General features: G+C 46.1%; 6 protein-coding genes across 6 annotated transcripts; 2 read left to right on the forward strand and 4 right to left on the reverse strand.

Moving 5' to 3' along the window:
* Positions 1-873: 873 nt before the first annotated feature.
* LOC131260157 (protein Abitram) lies at positions 874-1,474 on the reverse strand. Its single transcript, XM_058261831.1, has one exon. It carries the CDS (start codon positions 1,472-1,474, stop codon positions 911-913), a length of 564 nt encoding a protein of 187 aa, XP_058117814.1. The 3' UTR covers positions 874-910.
* Positions 1,474-1,889, reverse strand: LOC131260169 (COX assembly mitochondrial protein 2 homolog). Its single transcript, XM_058261843.1, has 2 exons — positions 1,702-1,889; positions 1,474-1,632 (listed from the first exon to the last, which is right to left on the reverse strand). The coding sequence occupies exons 1-2, from the start codon at positions 1,780-1,782 to the stop codon at positions 1,474-1,476; spliced, it is 240 nt and encodes a 79-aa protein (XP_058117826.1). The 5' UTR covers positions 1,783-1,889.
* A 279-nt stretch (positions 1,890-2,168) lies between these two features.
* Positions 2,169-3,466, forward strand: LOC131260151 (Golgi SNAP receptor complex member 1). Its single transcript, XM_058261825.1, has 4 exons — positions 2,169-2,335; positions 2,414-2,691; positions 2,755-3,056; positions 3,120-3,466. The coding sequence occupies exons 1-4, from the start codon at positions 2,314-2,316 to the stop codon at positions 3,220-3,222; spliced, it is 705 nt and encodes a 234-aa protein (XP_058117808.1). The 5' UTR covers positions 2,169-2,313; the 3' UTR covers positions 3,223-3,466.
* A 172-nt stretch (positions 3,467-3,638) lies between these two features.
* On the reverse strand, positions 3,639-5,282 carry LOC131260154 (tetra-peptide repeat homeobox protein 1-like). The gene is made up of 3 exons (XM_058261827.1): positions 5,271-5,282; positions 4,001-4,396; positions 3,639-3,929 (listed from the first exon to the last, which is right to left on the reverse strand). Exons 1-3 carry the CDS (start codon positions 5,280-5,282, stop codon positions 3,639-3,641), a joined length of 699 nt encoding a protein of 232 aa, XP_058117810.1.
* Positions 5,283-9,805: 4,523 nt separating this feature from the next.
* On the forward strand, positions 9,806-11,354 carry LOC131272831 (tetra-peptide repeat homeobox protein 1-like). The gene is made up of 3 exons (XM_058274699.1): positions 9,806-9,884; positions 10,249-10,972; positions 11,048-11,354. The coding sequence occupies exons 1-3, from the start codon at positions 9,806-9,808 to the stop codon at positions 11,352-11,354; spliced, it is 1,110 nt and encodes a 369-aa protein (XP_058130682.1).
* A 1,360-nt stretch (positions 11,355-12,714) lies between these two features.
* Positions 12,715-13,156, reverse strand: LOC131260165 (larval/pupal cuticle protein H1C). Its single transcript, XM_058261838.1, has 2 exons — positions 13,145-13,156; positions 12,715-13,050 (listed from the first exon to the last, which is right to left on the reverse strand). The coding sequence occupies exons 1-2, from the start codon at positions 13,154-13,156 to the stop codon at positions 12,715-12,717; spliced, it is 348 nt and encodes a 115-aa protein (XP_058117821.1).
* Between the last annotated feature and the right edge of the window lie 8,305 nt (positions 13,157-21,461).

Below are 21,461 nucleotides of genomic sequence, written 5' to 3' on the forward strand. Positions count from 1 at the left end.
CTCTAACGTTGTTTCTGTTACTACTCCGTCGTAGGTTTAACGTCAACCACAATGTCCCGTCCAATTTGGTGGCATACAAGTCCGTGCTTTCTTTGATTTCAAAAGTTCTATCTAATTCTTAACGAGTTTTGGGATTGTATTCAAACGAATTCAATTAGCTTTACAATCGGAAACGCTTTTACTGTTGTATCATGAACAGAGTTTGTTGCAATGGGATTATTAACTTTGACAGCAAACATATTTTAGTTTACAGTTTTGTTCGTTTGGCACATTTTTGATCGCAAAAAAGCCTAATCTGTTGGCCATGATGAGACAATGCGACAAATCAGCGTCTCATACGTTGTAACGTGTGAGCAGAAGGAGAGCGGGATCAGGAAGGGCAATATAAGAAAGCGTGTGCGTGCGTATCGCAAACCAAAGATGAAGTTTACCAATGTGATAATGATGGGCCGGAGCTTACGAAGACATTGGATTTAATTTACCCCATCGCACTACGAGAAGGGTAACAGAGAAGAGAAGAAAATGAAACCTCCAAGAACGGGTGTGCTTTAGCCGGTGCAATCCGTGACTCCAGACCAGACTGATTGATCCAGGTGAACAGGTAACGATGAAGTCGAAGAAAACTAGGCAATACTATCGCCGGAACACGATGATAAAAAGTAAATAAAAATGGTAAAATGTAAAACCAAATTTCGGCTGATGATTCATATGAGTTTCATTGTCAGAATTAATTGTTTAGTCACAGGATTGACCTCAACTTTAAATTAAAACAAGATTACAATAGAAAACTAAATAAATTGATATGTTATACCAAATCGTTCATTTCGCAATTTGTACGTTAACATTTATCGGAAAACAACATGTAAATCGGTGGTAAGTAACCAAGAGCTGGTTTGTTTCAGAGCAAGTTTTATTCGACTTTTACTACATTCTGGTAAGCTTCAACGGACAACAGTTTTTCCTTCAACGCTGCGCAATTCTCTAGCTTAGGCATGACGATCGCAACGTACCCTTCCCCTTCGATACTCAATATTTCCGGCTTGCTGGTAACGCGATTATTAACTTCGATAAGTTTACCTTGAACACAAGCGCGCAGGTTATACACACTATCGTCTTCGCACGTCACTAACGCCAGCACGGTGTCCGCTTGCAAAACCATCCCTCCTTTCTTTTTGCGCCCGGAAACTTTGTTTTCGCTACGATCGATTTTGCCCACTTCGAAGCTTACACTACGGATGCCTTTCTTGAATGCCACATGCTCCTTGGCGAGCCCGACCAAGCATATCCGGTTGGAGTGGAACAAGATCTGGTGGGGCTCATCCGGCTCGACGTCGGGTAGTGAATACAGTTTCGTATAGAAACGGTCTACGATCGACGGGTGGTTATCGATAAAATCGTCCAAGATCGAAGGAACCTTCACGTCACCGATCACCATCTCTTCTGGCTCGTACCAATCGTTTTCGGTGGTTGCCATTATTCTTTCTGCTCTCTCATTAACTGCTGCACTCGCTTTTGTTTCTCCAGTGCCTTTTCGCGATTCAACTTCTGACGCGTTTTGCGCTCGTTTCTTAGGCAAACAATCATCTGTCGGTCGAGATCATTGCAAAATCCCAGAAACTTACCGAACTTGTTCTACGCAAGGAAAGAAAAGTGTGTTAATGTTGAAGTGAAAACATGCCGGCAATGTGCTTTCCAACTTACCTCGGAATGACACTTCTTGAGGGCGTCGATTATCTGGTTGCATTCGAAAGAATGTAAGTTCGGCGACAAGTCAGTATGCATGCCTTGTTCGTAAATTGCTATTCAACAGTCGCCACTTTTGTTTCTCCACCAATTTTCACCTAAAATATTACACAACTGGGATAAGCATCGCGGCAATTCACCTTATTTTGACACTTTTACCCAAACAAAACAAAACCGAGTCGTTCTGCGAACCCCATCAGCTAGCGCATCAGCACAACAAACCGTAAAAATTGGTGCTTGGAGCAATTTTACGTTTTTTCAGTAGAAAAGGTATTTTTAAAATAACATTAATATTTGTAGAGGCATTTTTAAACAAAAATCGCGGCAAGTTCGTTTTGTTTTAAATGGAAATATGAACAGTTATAACTGGTTCTCGAATACTTCAAATTAACATTTGACATGCTGTCAATCCGTGATTGAACTTGTGTGTCGTAGGTCGGGTGTTTACGTACGAACCAATAAAATAAAAGTGTAGCATATAATTTCTTGCTGTATTTTGTGTCCATTGCGATTATTTATATTTGATCCTTCTATGCTTTTGCTGTAGCAAGTGATACAGACGGGAACAACATGAGTGAAACCGATTGGGATAGTAAGTTTCCATGTTCCGAGTGGAATGTTTCAAAAGTAAACAAACTTTCACCCCTTTGGTGTATTTTACAATTTCCAGCGATACGAAAGCAAGCACGGCATTTGGAGAATGATATCGACATGAAGTTAATCGCCTTCAACAAAGTGGGTGTTGGGGCCGCTAGTGGAGGATCCCTGCCTACGGCGAACAGCTCTGACACATCGCCTTTGCTCGGCGATCACGTCTTCGAGTCACTATCGCTGGAAATTGAACAGATGCTGGACAAGTTATCCAACATCAATGAAAAGATGTCCGAGATTCCAAACAGTGGTGCCGCGGTGATGCATGTCCTACAGAGGCATCGCGAAATTCTTCACGTAAGCTGCTGAAGAAAAGAAGCCAGCCATGAGGTAGACGGTACAGCTCTATTTATTTTACAGGGATACCGCCAAGAATACCTTAAAATCCAGGCCAATCATACAACACGAATGGAGCGAGAGGAACTGTTGCGCGGGTCTGGCCTGGGCCCGTCGTCGGTGGGATCACCTTCAACGTCCGGGCTGAGCCGCAGGGACATGTATCTGAAGGAAAATACCCATTTGCAAAGCTCTAGTTCCCTGGTGAACGACCAAATAAGCATTGCGATGGAAACGAAAGAGCATCTTACATCACAACGACAGCATTTGAAACGCTTCCAAACCCGTATGCACGACATTTCTAATCGCTTTCCTCTTATATCTAGGTAAACTTACATAGTATTGTGTAGTAAATGGCCAGATGTTGACTATTTTTCTACTACTTTTAGCCTAATCCAGCGCATCAACATACGGAAACGTCGAGAATCTTTAATTATCGGAGGAGTAATTGCTTTCTGTACCATTCTGTTGTTATTGTACGCGTTTCATTGAAAGGGCCAAACGACAGGTTACAAATTAACAGTTCCAAGTAACTTTAATGCTAACGATATCAAACGCGTCGCTGTTTAATATAGATTTATTTTATCAATACCGAAAATGAACCTGGAGAGCATGTTAGGTGAATAATAATTGTGTCAATGGGTTGTAATAATCTGTACAGACGGTAAAAGAGAAAAAAGTAAATAAATAATGTGATATACTTCATAACTAACAATAAAGTAATTTTCTGACCACACTTAGCAATGCGACAAGTGTAGCGCAATTCAAACCATGGTTTTATGTATGGTAAATAATTTATTGAATTTTAACAACTATCCTACTTATTGTACTTGTAGCTTTATCGAATTACACTTGTAAAAATAAAATCTCAAATTCTTATCGTTAGACACTATGCGTCTCCACACAGTTTACCACAGTTTTGCTGTGGCCCATGGGTCCGGGCCAACCGCTGCCAGTACGGGTTTCTCAACAACAACTGGTGTATGCACGGGAACGGGTACGGGCTTAGGAACGGCAAAAGGTACGGGAGCAGGGACAGGATAGCCAACATGCTTGATCACCGGCACTGGCACCGGATGAGGAACGGCGACCGGGTACGGACGATCTACCGGGACAGGATAAGGCCGTTCTACCGGGACGGCATATGGTCGTGGGACAGCTACCGGATAAGGACGATCTACCGGAACCGGTACATGGACCTGTGTGGTTTAAAACAGATTTATTTAAGCAAATCCGTACCATCAAACGGAGAGCAATTATTATGACTCACCTTAACCGGCACGGGGTACGGTTTTTCAACAGGCACCGCATACGGGGCGGGAATCGGAATACCGACCTTCTTTGTGACCACCGTGTGTGTGTGGGCATGCGCTCCCAGGTACGGTCCAGCTAGGGCGGGAAGTGCTGGAGCAGCAAAAGCAGCAGGAACCAGAGGGTCGGCCGGGGGTAGAAAATGATGGTGGGACGGATGTGCAAAGGCATGTCCATAGACCGGAGCCGCCGGAGCATACGCACCGAAGCCGAAAATACCTCTCTTCTCTTTCTTCGTACCCGGCACCTGGTTGACACTCTGTTCGTTCACCTGTTTTTGGTTCGTAATGACTGCATCACTGCCATCATGATCCCCTCCAGCGTGCACTAACGCCAATGGCAACACGAGTAATACCTAATTATAGGGAAAAAAATATTCGAAATAATTTATGTTCGGTTTTAGTACAAAACTTGTGAGAGCCATTTATAAAAAGCAAAAAACTGTCCTTGCAGATACGTTTGAAAATGAATCACATTATAAAATCCTGGTCAGCAAAATGTACCCCAATGGTTCTTTGCCGGAACCGAGACAACAGAAATTTGGAATGCACTATGCTAATGTAAAATGTAAAACAGAGCCGGAAAAAAAGCAATGTATTCAAATTAGTCACATTTTAGACCGTTAGATGAGCACCTGACGCGGAGACAATTCGCTGACAACATGGGAATTAATATTTATTATGTCCTTGTGAGTGATGCTTCGTTGTTGTTCGTTAAATTTCGACTTTGATGAAGTAATAGCAGAAAGATAAATGAAAAAATCATTTTTCTAATGGTGCTTGATTTACGACTTTGTTACAATGTTGTGATTTATCTATCGCACGTATTTTCCGTGCAATAGAGATCGTAAATTATAGCTATACAGAACACGTCAAATAAAATCAGAAAATCATAATTGGAAAACTGTTTGTCCTTGCTAAACAGGGTGCTGCAAAGTCTGCCTTTTGGTTATAAATAACGCTGATCGTTTAGCGTCCCATGAATGGCCGTCATAAATCTACCAACATTCTCAACACAAACGTTTGCATTTAGCTGATAATTAGGTGTAAGGATCTCACAACTGATTAATTCTGTTTATCACTCCCACTAACTCGTACCGGGTTCATGGTAGAAATAGAGCAAGCGGCCTATTTTCGCCATTACGTATAGATCAAGCCCGGCCGTGAAAAGGAATGTTGATAGTTTCGGTCGTGTTTAGGATTGTATACTTAGACGAGTTAGTCACGTACCAAAAGTTTCATTTTCCCTTTCGTTTCTGCCCACGTGCTTGCGTCACGGCGTGGAATTGATCCAGGCAAATGGATGAATGGACACCTGTGAGAATGGGAACCTGAGCACAGGCAGGATTGTGTTTTCACTTTCACGACACACGCGAACACCAACACCAGAGGTGTCGCTGTAGCTGGGAATATCCTGATCGTTACAAAGGAAGTCCTAGCCAGTACATACACTTTGCACTGAGAAACTTTATCTGATAAGTTTGGGTGGACGAGGCGGCACTGTATAAATCGAGCACTAGTTGTTTACTATCGGAGAGTGAAATAGGGATGTCGGTCCGTTTGTGCGAAGGATACGTCACCGGTACGTGCTTCCGGGGGCTTGCGACTTCCGAACAACTCTCACTGGGAACTTCGTTGCTGGTGCCGGACTGATGGACACCTTTAAATCTGAACGCACAATCGCCGATTGATTACTTTACATCGGTTGACCGAAATCTTATAGAGCAGTCCAGGCACAACTCCCTCCATTCGAGCCCGAGCGTCGGCCCCTAAGGGAATGTCCAAATTAATTGTGTTGCGCCAGGCCGGACGACATCGAAGCATTGTGTACGGAGTCCGCCCTCCCCATCCGTGGGTGGGGATGCACCATTTGCATGTTTATGTTGGATTTGCGTCTATTGCCGGTCCCAAAGCGACCATCGATGACCGAGAAGACACGCTGGAGTCGCTCCGTCGTCGAGTACGTGACGGTGGATGGATGACTCCCGGCTCGCTGGCATGCTAGTGAAACTTGCAAAACTGTCCGGCCACGGTGAAGCTTGCTGTTGTCGCTGTCATGACCCATTGTGGGCGGGTAAGCCTCCGCTCAGGACTTTCCCTTCGCCGAGTACCCAAATGGGACGATAATTGTTCTGGGACCGTTAGCAATAGCAAGTGTAGCAATCGGGACGTCGCCTCGGACGCCGGACGGATTACATCAGGCAGCCGGGGGTGCGCGATCCGCAGATGGTAAGCGGATGTCCAACAGTTTGCCAATAGTTTTCGCACCGGAACATTACACAACGCATCGGACAAGATAATCGATTTCATGTGCTGTGGTCTGTTATTGTTTGCCCGTACCGATCTGCACTTGACCTGGTTCCCGGCTGGGGTGGTGCATTCCAGCGCACGACGCCGCAATCGAGTTTGAAGTTTACATCGTTGCTTTATCCCGGTTTCAATGTCATCTGTGACCGTGTGGTATCTTGCGATTTATTGAGGTGAAAAACGAACTTGCTTTGCATCGTTTACGCCACCATGTCCGTACCGGGCGGAAACAGCAGATGAACGAATCTGGCTGAAGCAATCATGTGTTCGTTGAAAATTTGCCAACACAGACCACAGTGGCTCGACACCTTCTTGGTATTCCTTATCTTTCAAATCGCCCATCTTTGTGTCGCATTGGATTATTAATTTTTGATCCTTGAAGAGCCTCACAGTGCGGATGAATGAAACTCTGCGTAGCTAGAGAATGGGTGATTCAATTTACACCATCGCCTTCATTGTGCTTTATTGTTAACGATGGTTCGATGATTTAATTTTTGCCAAAGCGAAGTTTACAGAAAAGAAGGTCCCCAAATGAACGTGTTCTGCTTTAAGCGCAGCATCACATTTCGTTCTTAGCAGAAGTTGCCCGTGGGGTAACGAATTTGCATTTTCATAATGCTTAGGGAGTTCCCTGGATACTTTAATATCGGTTCACGGTGTTCCGGTGGGTGGGCTGGGGGGTTCGTTACTTGTTCCGTGTATTCGTTTGAAGTGACCGATAGAGCCTTCGGTGAGAACTTGGGATGGATAATTTATGCATAAATTTCCCAACCCCGGGAAACTGCTTATGCGGCGGTACAATTGATACGCACACTTGGGATAATACTTTGTATTTCAATATTTTTTCTCCCGAACTGCAGGCGCCTGCAAAGCCATATGTAGTGTGGTACTTTTAAAAAAATCGAATTTTATCCAAAATTATTTTTAGGAATTTTATCAAAATGTCTTTGACTGAATCGCATAAAAAAAGCAATTTATGTTTTGTTCCATATGAATCATGTACACAGGAGTGCTTATTTGATCCTTTAAGCTAACATTTGAGTTTTGCTGCGAAGAACGGAAGTGACGGAAAAAAAAGTTAAAACCCACACCTGCTATGAACCATCTATCCGTGCGGCCATGCGTACTGTTAAAACATTAACAAACACGCCCTACGGCTCTGTTCTATTGATTTTCTGCTATCGGAAGTACAATGGGGAATTGCTGCAACATTTTTAAAAGTGTAACACTATGAATTGATCCGTGGGAGACTGGGAATTTGCAACTGACACATGCTTGCATACTTCAGTATGCCGAATGGAGCTGTCCGAACTGGGGGAAAAATCCGATATCCTAGCGGACAAGGATATCCATCAAGTGTCAGGGTTGCCAAAGGGATTTGCAAACATTAAAAAAATCAAAAACAAAAATGAAAGGAAAAAAGGACTCAAATGTCCTGTTTGTATCTTATTAATTACTACGATTAATATATAAATTATTTATGTAGAAAAAATGGAGACGATGTGATGGTTTTTTTTTTTGCAGTAAGTTTCCAGTGGGACCAAATTCCACGTGTAAAAATATCATATGGATTTAATGAACACTTGCTCCGGTGCAACATTTTTGGTCCTATTAAACCATGCTGGAATGAATTTGTTTTTCGGTAAACGCTGGTGCTTGATGATGCTATTTTCGTGGCAACCCAAATGGCAATCGAATGCAAACAGTAGCATTCCAAACATTTCAAACGTGCGTTCGGTTCGTTCCAATGACTTGACCCAATGTGTACCGCATCCCAGCTGTTTCCTAGGTATGCTGAATTGTTAATTTACACCCATTGGGTTTGGGTGGTGCTATTGAAACAGTTTTATTAAATTCCACATCTTATAAATCAGATTTTTCACAATTTTTTCCATGGAATATGAAAAAACAACACCGCAGCAAAGATTGTGTGGGAATGTGCGGGTAGACGAAAACAGTAATAATTTAATTACTCTTCGGTTTGGGTTTTGCTCCACTCGATGACAGCATAATTTAAATTCGTTCGACGCAGCCAAACACCCGGGAACGCGGGCAGGGGGACACCGGTAGAGAAACCGGAAATGGATGATCGTCGCACAATCGTCACAAACGCTGTCCCGCACGGTTGGTGTTGTAATCGCACTACGACATGAGTGGCATATGGCCTGCAGGGAAGGGTTATGGCCAGCCGGTCGGCGCAGAAACGTGTGCCCTTATCGAACGTGCGATTATGATGGCGATATGAGACCGGCGACCCAACCAGGTGCGATATCGGTGGAGCACGGTGAGCGGAATGCATAAAAACCATAGGCGCGCGTTTGTTGCTGGAATTGCTCGTGTCCAACAGTGGTCCCAAAGTCCTATGGACGATTGATTACTTTCACCACCGCCGTTTGTTCGCAATGGATGAATGGTTGGGGTGGGCGATCGGGTAGCGATCGCTTGGAAACGGTTTAATTTGTAGTGATTAATTGCGAAACAATTAGATTGCGGTGCGTATGTGTTCGCTGGGTGACAGTTTGCTGTTGGTTGCGTTACGAACCAACGCTGGTCGATCGGGACTTTCTTTTCGCTGGGGTCTGTTAGCGGGTGGGTGGGTCATTTCTCTTCAGGTTAATTCAAATCAGGTGTGCCGAGGTATTGTGTCATCTGGTTGATGATACGTATAAAAGCATATGATTCGCATAATCAAAGTTCAATTCGGTCCGGTCGCTCAACGGTCGGCCTTGGGTTGGAGGCCATTATTGACGAAAATTTTGGACAGATATAAATCTCTTAAAAAATATACACCATCATTGAAGCAATGTCGTACGCTGCGATGATCTAATCGGTATAGTGCGTACTTGGATAACTGGGGCTCGCCCGGTTACAGTGAAAGTCCAAGTATGTTGCATGGAAAGCACGCACGCGTAGGGAGGTTTTTCCTTTCGCCTATGGACGGAGGCATTTGTGACGAGAACATTCCGATCTTAATTGCCATACGTCACTGCTGCATTCGAGAATGTGTCGAAGCCATGCGACCGAATGTCATCCCTTCAAAGACGCTCCCGGTCCGATTGCGATTCGGATGAATGGCTTTGCGAATCTGCCGAACGTGCTCGAACACACTCGCACATTGGCACCGTACAGGCGCTGATGGAAAAGTCGGGCACTAAGGCAACAGGTTTCAGGTCCCACTACGGGGGGGACCACACTTTGTCCGTGGCTTTGGTGTGTGCAAGGGAATTTCCGCTCGCCGAGCGTTAGGCTCCATTGAAGCATTGACCATTGAAGAAAAACCCGAAACACGCCAGCCAGCCAGCTGGGCCGGTTTGGTGAAAAACTAACTCCCTTTTCCTATCCCCCCCCTCTAGGGAGCGCTCGGGCCCGTGGGCTGTGACACAACGCGCGCACCATGTGTGTGATGCCCTTAATGGTGACCACGGTGACGCTGGCAACCGGGCTGATGCCCCACGGATATGGCGCGGCAACAGGATGGATGGGCTATACCGACGAGTGTTTCGCACAAAAATGGGCTAGCCACGCTGGAGCACGATGGTGAAACGCACCTAATTGGAGCGGTTATGACACGGTGCACTCCCAATTAGATTCAGGAGGCTTGAGCGCCACTGGATGCAAGTCGCCTTATCGCCATCGGGGAGGAACGGGGGGTTTTATCTGACAGCTCCAGATGTTGCTGTCACCGAGATGAAGAGATGGAACCCGGGCACTGCCGGTCGCTTCCGCGTTTTGCAGACGCTTTCGGGCTTCGGGAAGGGCCGATATAAATATACCGACGTGGGACAGTTTCGACAGTAGATCAGTGGCACAGTCGGCGGCGTCTGGAAGGCAGCTCGGAGCGAACGATCGAATCGGGAATACGCGAGGATAACAACCAACGGAAATCGTAATCGTCATGCAGCTGTCGACGGTAAGTTACCGGAGGGCCGCTTTCCGAGGCCTTCGAGGAGTTCGTTATTGAGCCCGGTCCATTTTTTACAGGTGTTTTGTGTCCTTCTCGGACTGGCCACTGCCGCGAGGGTCCACGGTGCAGCTCAGAAGGAAGGTGTCGACCACCAGAAGCGCGCCATCGGTCACGGATACGGACTGGGACTAGGTTTAGGTGCGTCCGCCCTAGGGGCTTCCTTGGGACCATCGTATGCCGCTCCGGTTGGGCCTTATATCGGGGGATCGCTCGAGGGGGGACTCATCGGAGGTGGAGTGATCGGTGGAGCTGGCATTGGTCCGATCGTGGGAGGAGGTCCAATTCTAGGAGGAGGTCCAATCCTGGGAGGAGGTCCCATTGGAGTACCGGCTGGCCCGTTCCTGGGAGCCAGTATCGGTCCCGCTTCCTTCCCGGCTCTTCCAGCCTTACCGGCACCGGGACCTGTGTTGGCCGCTGCCGCTCCTCCAACTATTGCCGTCGCCCCGACGGTAACGAGAAACATTCTGACCACCGTCCAACAGCCTGTTCCCGTGCCGTACCCCCAACCAGTTCCGGTCGATCGTCCCGTGCCCGTGCCGGTCCATGTGCACGTACCCGTTGACCGTCCCGTGCCCGTCCCGCACCCTGTCGCTGTGCCCGTGCACGTACCCCGCCCGGTCCCGGTACCTGTCCCGCAGCCCTATCCAGTGACCGTCACGAGGTAAGAACTCAATCGTTTAAGTCTTTCGACATCCTCCCAACTCTCGCCCTCAAAAACGTTCTGCTACACCAACAGAACCGTTGCCGTTCCGGTACCCCAGCCGTACCCGGTGCCGCATGCCGTTCCCGTACCGCAGCCGGTGGCCGTGCCACAGCCCATCCCGGTGCCTCAGCCCGTGGCCGTACCGCACCCGGTAGCCGTGCCGCATCCGGTCGTCGTGCCGGCTGCCTTGCCCACCCTACCAGCGCTGCCCTCCTACGGTTACGGCGGGTTCCTGCCTTCGTACGGTAAAGTTTACGGCGGAGGCATCACGCTCCAGAAAGTCTACACTGGCCACGGCCACGGTCTCGGTTTGCTCGGATTGAAAAAGTATCTCGGTTGAACTGCGACCGGTTGAGCGTTGAAAGGCCAAGTGATTGTGTGATTCCAGCTTAATGTGTTTTAGTTTATTGCTAGTTAAAATACCATCATCGTGTCATAGTTGTAACGATAAGGTAAAATTGATTCAGTCGTTATATAAAAGCCATCAAAGGATTGAAGCAAAAATATAGACTAATGATAATCGTTTATATTTGAGTGTGTTGTGTTTTAAATACATCCTAGATTCATTGAAACCCGACTTATAGTATGGATATCTTCTGCTTGCAATACGCTGCTGCTTCTGGAACTCATCTGACCATAACGTCCAACCCGTCTAAAATCTTTCTGCTGCACAATAATCCCCTCCCGATATTTTACTTCACGGCTTCTCGACCGGCCGTTTCAACAGTTTGCTTCAGTCGATGGGTTTTGGTGAAATAATCAATAGCGTTCATCAATTATGCTACAATTTCGGTTCCAGAACCCGAACGTCAATTGATAGCCAGAGTGTATTTCCTCGAGCTGCGAGCAGATGGGCCTTCAGTAAGCTAAGAGTAGTTTAAATTTCATTTGTAAACGTCCTGAGCTGCAGATGCTTTGCGGCAGAAATTCAGGGTGGGCAAACGGTCTGCCATTGGCTTTGATGTACTTTCAAACCAGTTCATCAGCAAGGCGTAGATCGATGAATATATTAAATCGATGGAAAAGTGCCCTCGGAGCTTATTCAACCGAAAGTTTTAGCAAAGTATGGAAATTTATACAGAACAAAGATGTTGATTTGAATCCCATCTGCAAATCGCTCGTACGTACGATGGCCCCAGCACTCAGAGTAATTTTCAGTATTTTCGTTTTTACTCAGAATGTCACACACTTGAAAGCATTTGATAGTTAAACACATGGATGAACGGACTTCTTTCAATAATTCCAGAAACTGTGATATGTTGTTCAAATTTACATGTCGTCCATTCGTTACGGTTCCTTGGTGAAATATATATTTTTTACATCAACTATGCAATTAGCCATAGTGTTGCAACCCAGCTGACCTCGAGAGGGTGAAACGTTTTTTTTAAATTTTATTAACTAGATCAGTTTTCATTCGCATATGCAGAAAAAAAGTGATTATTTGCTGGTGTTGATGTATTGGAATTGTTTCATTGAAACTTTTTTGTTTCAAAATATCGCTACTGAATTACTTTTAAATATGTATGTTTCGTTTGAAACTTTCGCTTACACGATTTATGTCTGTTTCGGATGTGACAAGTGAGTGGCAGAAGGTTTGCTACAGTTTAACACGCTTTTTTGGAAGTTTAATTTAACTAAACAACGCACACACGCATACCGCTATTAGAGAGTTTTACTTCTTAAGTCTGCATCCCAACGGCTTAGCGACGATGCAGGGTGGAGTAGACGGCACCGTGGTGGTAGAGCGGAGCATGGGCCACCGCGAGCGGGGCGTGGTAGGCGGCCAGCGGAGCATGGTGCACCACCGGGGCGTGGGCGACGTAGGTCTTGGCGATCGGGGCATGGTAGGCGAGCGGGGCCGCCACCAGCGGGGCAGAGTGGGCGATCACCGGGGCGGGCGCGACGTACGAGTGGGACACGACGGCCGGCGCATGGTGGTAGCCGAGTCCGAAGTGGATGCCACGCTTCGCCTTCATCGACTCCATCGGCTGCTCCTCGGCATACACCGAGGCGACCAGCAGGACAGCGGCGATGGCCTGAAACGAGAAGCCGGGATTTGTTAAGCTTCACTTCACTAGCAACACTTCACTGCACTCGTTGCGTTCCTTCGGGATCTCAGCTCGCACTCACCAAGAACTTCATGTTGAGTTTGCTGGAGGATTTAGAGTTCTACGGAACACTGGGCTTTGATGGGGCGCTGCGTAGCGGGCTGCTGGAGCACGGTCGATTGAAGGTTCACCGGTGAACTTTGCGAGATTTATGATGCAGACTACGGCTGCCGTGCGGTCCTTATATACTACGCACCGCGTGCCCAAACACGCCCCGAAAACCTTTGCACTCCATCCGCGGTGCCGAAGGACTGAGCCCCTCCGGCCCAACCCCGCCCTTAACCGGAGGGGGACCTCGGGTGAACCTTGCTGCGAGCTTCAAGAGACAGGTCATGTGCGCGATTGCAGAGTTCGATCGTCGGCCGGTGACAGTGCCACCCCACCACGCACGGGTGTCACTCGGTCAGCCCGGCGGCGGGCACAACGCAGTGACAAAATCCACGACACCGCACCGACAGTTGCACACCAGTTGCGCGCCCGGTTTTGCGAATGTGATAAATCAGACGGCCAGGGACCCCACTTGGGGCCGAAGGATCGGATGCTGGGTGACGCCAGTTGTCGCTGTCGCCGATCGGTGCCCCCGTTGTCCACCGCGGCTGGTGCGAAGCTTAATGAGATTTACTTCCCACGGGCCGCACGCCAGCCAGGCGCTTCGGAACGCCGGTTGGGAGGAAGCCGACACGCCAGACCATGCCAGGCACGCTGGTCGGGAGGAAATGGGTGGACGCAACGGCGCAGGGTGACGCTAATGAGCGAAAGTTAGGGCGCATTATGGAATTAAGTTCTTATCGCGATGGCCGGACGTTGCAGCATTCTAAGGGCGGATATGGGCGGCGAGACGGTTGCCTCATGTTGACCAAGAGCTACGCGGTTCGATATCACGCGCTTGGGATAAACTTTAAACGCTATTGACTTTTAACGACGAGCGTGTGGGAAATTATTCGATAAATCGTAAGCAGATCTGCAAATTTTCGTTGAATCCTATTGTGCCATGTTCTATCCTCTTGCTATCCCCCACGATAATGGTACCCGAAATAACGTAAACAGTGTAGCTTATTTGTGCTGCAGTGTTGAAGGGGCGTCTAGAATTAAACCAGCTTCGATTTCGATAGAATCGATTCATTTCTTGACGCAATCTTATCCATTCGCTTTATTTAAACACAGCTATGTTCTACTGATTCAATACAGTATCGCTCAGGAAACGGATTTTATCCGACCCTTAAGAAATTTTGGAAGCCAAAACGTATAACAGAACAATTTTCAATGAATTTGTTCGCGATATCACACTATTCTTCATAAAAAAAGGTACCGTCAATCTATTGCACGAGATGTTCAATACCAGGCGACATTTTCATATACTGTTATTGTACTCGATTGAACATGTGATGCCCGTCCAAGTTCTGGCGGCATAAGAGTATATTTACTTTGCATCCACAATAACTACATTCAGAGACAATAGAACTGTCCATTCCATTACGAAACAAAATATGTTTCACAATATCCATATTTCCCTAAGATAAGTTATTTTAAAAACTGTGAGAACGTGAATAAAACCTTGTTATAGTAAAATAATGCGAGTGGAAGGTAAATATCAACTATAATAAAAGCAATTTGTTTAAAGTGTAAAGAACATACTGAAGAAGTACAACATTCACTCTACCGTAAGGGGAAGAAATGGTTCAGGAGTAAAAAGGTGGTGGACAGATTGTGAGACGATTACTTTTTCCCATCACTTCCTTTTGGAGGTTGCGGACGATTTTCCAGCCGTTTTTCATACAGCACGCGTGCACCAGCATGGATGCCCTACGACCCTTCGCAAGCCTTTACGGGCGGCTCGAAGGTGGATCGTGTGAAGATCACTGTTTTTACAAACATCCCCAATCCCCAAACAATCACCTTGCCACACAAAAGCATGAAGGCAAACCGTGACAGATTCGCGCTGATAAACGACTACCGTGACCAGCGGTGCCAAAAACGCCCGTCCCGAACTGGGCTGGCTGGCTGACATTGACCTTAAACCGCGTGTTGTTTGGACGCCAGCCGAAGCCACAGCATCAATCAGCCATTACGATGGAAGCGGCTGGGTGGGGTAGGAAACGCAGGTGGACGGGTGGCAAGGGACTCCTTTTCCAGTGCCTCGGGTGAAAAACGAGAGTGACATTTACATGCTCCACAAAGCACGCGCCGGTTCGCTCTTCGCTGCCCTTCCAACCGAGCCCAATCGGATCGAACTCGAAGCCGCCATATTTACGCACGCACTACACAACGAGCGACCCAGACGATGAGTGAGCAACGACGCCCGGCTGCTCGGAGTGTGGCTGAGGGACTGCAAAGGGTCGCCCGAAGGACGGGGCCACATGGACGCGGAGATTTCCTGCCACCGATCTCGCAACGGTGCGCCCGCCCGTGCCTCGAAAAGGAGCTACCCGGTTCGATGAAAATTGCTTGATTGACATTCGGTAAGTGGTGTGCCGGTGGCGCTCGATCTGTCCACCGTCCAGCTAATCAGCGCGCGGATGAAACGAGGCCTCTACGCTACGTGGCCACGTGGTGATATCGGTTGTCTTTGACGGATGTGCAATTGTAGCCGCTTGGTCGCTACAAATGGACTGCTGGAGGACGCCGCAGCATGCACCAGATGCACCGATGAAGGAAATAAGGTGGTGGGAAAAAAGTACACAGACAAAAAAGTTTAAAGAACTAAACTGCCGTGGAAGTACATAACCGAAGCGCCGAACGCACATCACAATTGGTTGAGATCGGATCAAAAAAATGCTCCGCAGTCCTTCGTTTGGAATTCTTTGAGCGATCGCACTGCAGCAGGGATGGCGAACCATTTTGCTGGTGAAGAACATGTTTTGTGTTGAATCAGTTAGTAATTTCGTTCAACATTTAAATGAAACAAAAGTTCAGACATACATTAATCATTTCTATCTGTTCTTTGCATTTATCCTACTGTAGCATTCTATCTCCTCCAGTTTCTACTTAATACACTGAAACGCATACTTAAGCATGCGAAATCCTATAAAATAACAAAACATTTTTCTATTCATAACTCAACTTTATCAAACAACGTTCAACTGTTTAAGTCGTGTAATCCAATTTTAAACGTACGAATAGAAAATCTAAGATTGACAGTTTGTTTGGGGATGTACGAAAATCGAGCTGCGTTTTCGGTTTCGATTTTCGATGATATCGGCTCATATGATACTACAAACTGTACAAAACTGTATTGTAAGCATTGTTTATACTATACATGCCCAAGGGTTTCTTTGACGTGATATATGTATATGAAAATGAAAAATGAATATGAAGATGAAAAAAAAAACTCGTTTTGATCGAATTAATTCAGTGAAAGGCCGCGCAAAGGCTGAACAATTTATTTAGTTGATGAATTTTCTAATAGCTAGCATAGCGTATATGGTGGATTTTCGACATTGCATAATTTGTTGCAATTTAAGAAACTATAACCAACCAACAAGGTTTGGCCAGTTCGCCATCCCTGACCGAGAACATGACTCACGCACAGCGCTCGGTGTGTGCGACAGTTGGTTCATTTTTCCCAGCAGCAGCGGCGCGGGACCAAAAAGGGCCAGATCAGTGATGTTGCAAGGGTGCACCCCCAGGTGCAGGTGAAAGCAAATAATTCATAGCACGCAAACGCCACACCAACCATCAACGGTTCAGGCGGAGGTGTTGTGGGTGCGCTGATAACTAGACGGTGGGCCCGGAGTACCGCAGGGCCGGCGGTAGATATCGAGTGTAAGAGTTATTTACGATCGGTGAGCCTGACTGCGCGCCTTCTAACTGTTTTTGGAGTAGAAATGTGCCGGTGCAAGACGTAAACTGATCAATCGTCCCACCGTCCGGGCGGGGTGCAAAGGGAGTGAGGGAAAAAATTAACCTCCACCACTCGTACTTCCCAGCGTCAAACAGGTTCTGTGACATGCCGCCGTAGCAGTTGGCGCGACGGCAACGACCGGAGCGCGCGCACTGCAATCGCGCCAGGCTTCAAGGGGAGGGGCGAGGGAATGCGGTGGACCACGGACGAAATGTTTTGATCAGGTGGGCCGCCCACCGTGCCTCCATTTTCCACCGCCCGCCCTCAGTGCCGGGCAGCGCAAGACGCACTTGCGCAATGTGCGCGTACCACCTCGCGCAAACATGTACGAAATGAGTCAAACGTACTCGTGTCTTCCGTCGCTGGTATCGGGCCGCGGATCGGCCTGCCCTTTCTCATGCATCCGACGAATTGGGAGCTCTGACCGTGGAGCGATTGGGAGCTCTGACAGATCGCTACAAATCGATTCATTCGTGACCCCGCCACCAGAACCTACCAGAATCGTGTGTGGCGCGTTCTCCATGCCTACCCCATACTATGGCCGGTGTATTCCACAGCCTAAGCGGGATGGCGCAATCGGTTAATGAAGTGCTAGAACAATTATAAAACGATTTGTCAAACGTAATTCAATCAACCAAATATGGAACCATCCGGTTGTCACAGCAGAGACTATTTCTTTTTCTACGCGTAAAGAAGAACTTGAACGGTCGTACGTACGTGTTGGTATGCTGGAGTCGAGGTGCCACTGTTTCGTAAGGAACCCACGATTTGGGAAAACATTACGGCAATTGACAAACGGCAGCTGAGGGCAGCCCTTGCGGCCCACAATCGATCTGAAATCAATCGCGTGGCGCAGCAGGGATTTATCAATTTTAAAAGATCGCCCCCGGAGATCGGTTTCTAGGTGATATTAAGATTTGGTTTTTTGCTCTGTGTCTCACCTCTGACAGCATCGTGGCCAAGACTTGCTATGCATTTCAACGTGTTCATGGTAAACGTGAGACGCCACACGTATGTTGCACTTGCAGCCACGTGCAGCGTTACTGTATCACCTAAGAGACCAATCCGGCTGTAGTCGGGGCCGTGTTTCTGAGTATACTGAGTATATGAAGAGCTGAAGGGGTTCGTGGCAACGATTGCATGTGCAATCGAAATGTGTTCGAAATTACGAACAAGCAGCCACCGCTGACCTACCTGGAAGCATTTTGCCTCCGGGAGATCCTGCTATTCGTCATCCATATGTAGGTTTTATCAATAGCCTCAATTAATGTCGGTGCACCTAAGCCCATAAGTACATACACATATACGCAGGGTGATTAACAAACACACAAAGCCTGCAGCATCATCTGGCTAGAACAGCGAGTGGTAAGATGTGAGACGATAACACATTTTTAATTACTTGCTTTCGTATTCAATCGATGGAATGTGAACAAAATAAGTAGATTTAAAGTACAATAAAAGAATGGCCTACTAAAAGACAGGCTGCTTAATTCATCCGAACGAATTCCAAGGTGGATAGATTCTAGGAGTCTAGGACATCATTAAATCGCTTCCCATTCAATACCAGAAAACTCCTTTATTTTCTTCCGCTCGATGAACTGCTCGTACCTTGGATATTATACATTGTGCTGATATGACCTCCAGGATATTTGGTCCAAGGCCAGGAGTATCCATACTCCGCGTTACTATATGATTCCAAGGTTTTTTATAATAACTACTATAAAAACGCCCCGTGTGTCCGTCGCACTTGCAGCCACGTACAACGTCATAGTGTCTAACAATGTGCAACCTCTTCGAAGTCGACTGTAGAATATGAAGACCAAAAGGCGTTCGTGGCGACGTTTGAATTTGCAATCGAAATGTGTTCTAAATTAGGTAAAATAAGCCTCCGATGACTAACCAAGGGGGTTTCAACCGTCGTGAATGGTTAGAGCTGGTTGTCGGTAGATTTTTATCAATAGCCTCGAAAAACCAAGTAAAAAACCAAATACGTATGTTTGTTCTTCGTATCCGATGTTTCGAATAAGGAACAAAGTAATCTTTTATGGCAATTGGGGCTCTTCAAAAACGATACAAACGATGTAATTGACTCTTAACCCAACACGAATTTAGGTTGGGTTATGCCAACCAACCTACAATGCGGTTTGCCGTTTAGCGTCCTGTAGTTGTGTTCTCAATGTTTTGCTTTTATTTTTTGTCCAACATACACTTCCTTTGCATTTTCACATTTCCGTGTAATGAAATGGATTAAAAAACTAAATGTGTCGCCACGGTAGATGTTTGCTCAGTTGCTCAGTTTCCACGGACGTGTGTATAAAATACTGCTCCTTCGTGTCGATTTCTAACATCCGGGATATGAGTATCCGTTCGTACACTAAAATGATGAAGGTGATTCTTCTAGCGCTTGCTGCATTTGCATTGAGTGATGTTTCGACCCAAACTATTGAGCAAGAACCGTGTCTAGCTTGGATGAAGCCGCGTAAGTATTATTGTCTGCCGAACTTTTTCCTAAACGCTCAGACTATTCAGAACATCGTTATTTTTTATTCCATACCAGAACCCGTTTGTCCTCAATTTGAAAGATACACTTGCTGTAAGACGTGCTTTGAAACAACGTGCCGTCAGCCAATCCCTCCAGTCAGATGTGCACCATGTACCAGTGGTGGATGTATTTGTATTGACGGTTACATACGGCAAACTACTAAAGGACGATGCATTAGGAAAACAAGTTGTAAGCTTATTTTACCTTTTGAAGAACCTATTCCTATCGAACAATCAATGTAATTGTAAAAAATTTACAAGAATAAATGAGCTTGTTGCGCATCATGGGAAGCAAAATACACATTTGTGTTTAATATTGAAGACTGTCAAGTTCGAGCTGGTTGGCTTTATGTTTCGTAAGTATGTAAGTTTTATTTTAATTATTGTTCAATTTTAATATTATATTTGTAAACTTAAGACCATAAAACACTTGCTCCGGTAAGCAGATAATCGAGGACATCAACGACACTGCGGACATTTCACCGATTGCTATGCAGAGGTCGTTTTTACTAGACACCGATTACTGTGGATGTCGTATTTCCTAGCCAAAAAGTCGTACTCCCAGCCAATCCTAGCCACCTGTTGGATGAAGCCAGGCTTGCAAACACACACTTCGGGATACCTCAAACATAACACATCAGACACCGACTTTTTGCAGGTGCAGGTTTTTCAGGGGAACATGCATTAAACCAATGACAATTTAACAAAAATTGTGGCAAAGTTACTCCTTAATAAAACTTTAATTTTGGTTATGCCATCCTGTAGTAAATAGGCTTAGCGTGTAGACAATTTTACTTTCATTTCCAAAGCTGAATGTTTTGATGAAGTTTCGGCCCGACAGCTTCAACTCAAGGCATTGTTGTTTATCTCGTGCACAGGATCTACAGAACGTCGTCGTAGCATTTTCGAATGCGACAAGTCAACAAACTGAGTGTTTTGTTTGAGTTTATTCAACTGTACCGGGATGGAATCGTGTACTTCGACTTTTCCTTACGACACCGTTGGTGGTGGCGTCCTTTGGGGGGTCTTATATGGATAGGGAAATACCAACGATCTATTTCGTTTAAGCCGGATGTATACGATAAAGTATTAACACATTTCTAAATGCATTCGTGAAACTTTCCTTCGAATGAGTCGTTTCTAAGAAATGGTGAGGTCCAAATTCAGCAGGTATTTGATATGGTTGAAAGAAACACAACACTTCAATGCTTTGCACATTTGCATTGAGTGATGTTTATTCTCAAACCGTAAAACAAGAATCGTGTCTAATGTGGATGAAACCGCGTTTCTCTTTGAACTAAATGCTAAGGACTGCGGTTACGATCATCTTAATCATAGTTTTCTTTGTTTCCTTTTCAGAAACCATTTGTCCCAAGTTTGAAAAATACGCGCAAAATACGGCTGCAAGGAGTGCTTTGAACCTACGTACCGCCAACAATTCTCGCCCTATAAATGTAAACTCTGTTGGCTGGATTTGCATCGACGGTAACGTACGGCTTATTACTGGAGACTAATATAAATGGAAAAAAGAAAAGACATGACAAAATAATTCAATTTGGCCTAATTTGTGTTTATTTATTTTATTGCAATTGTTGTGGGTAACGTGTTTTCTAATTCAAACAATGCAACAAGTTATCCCGCACTAACAGAGATTTTTTGGTATGCATTTTCCTCCAGCAACCTTGCGGATGTACCCAGCTTTGCAAACACATCCTTCAGGACACCTGACACACATCACATCAGACACCGGCTTTTTGCAGGTTCCTTCAACGCATGCCCCACAGCAAGTATAAACTTCGTTAACTGGACATTTCGGGGGTTTCGGCGTCGTTCCAGGAGCTATCAAAGAGAGAGGATTGTTTGTTTGTAAGCACGCAATGACTTAACGGTGAGAATGGATTCAGTATTTCAGTTATTATATGTTCAGACCTGGTTTAGATTCGCTTGTGGTGACTCC

Source organism: Anopheles coustani, chromosome 3 (genome assembly GCF_943734705.1).
Source record: "Anopheles coustani chromosome 3, idAnoCousDA_361_x.2, whole genome shotgun sequence".
Taxonomy (NCBI): domain Eukaryota; kingdom Metazoa; phylum Arthropoda; class Insecta; order Diptera; family Culicidae; genus Anopheles; species Anopheles coustani.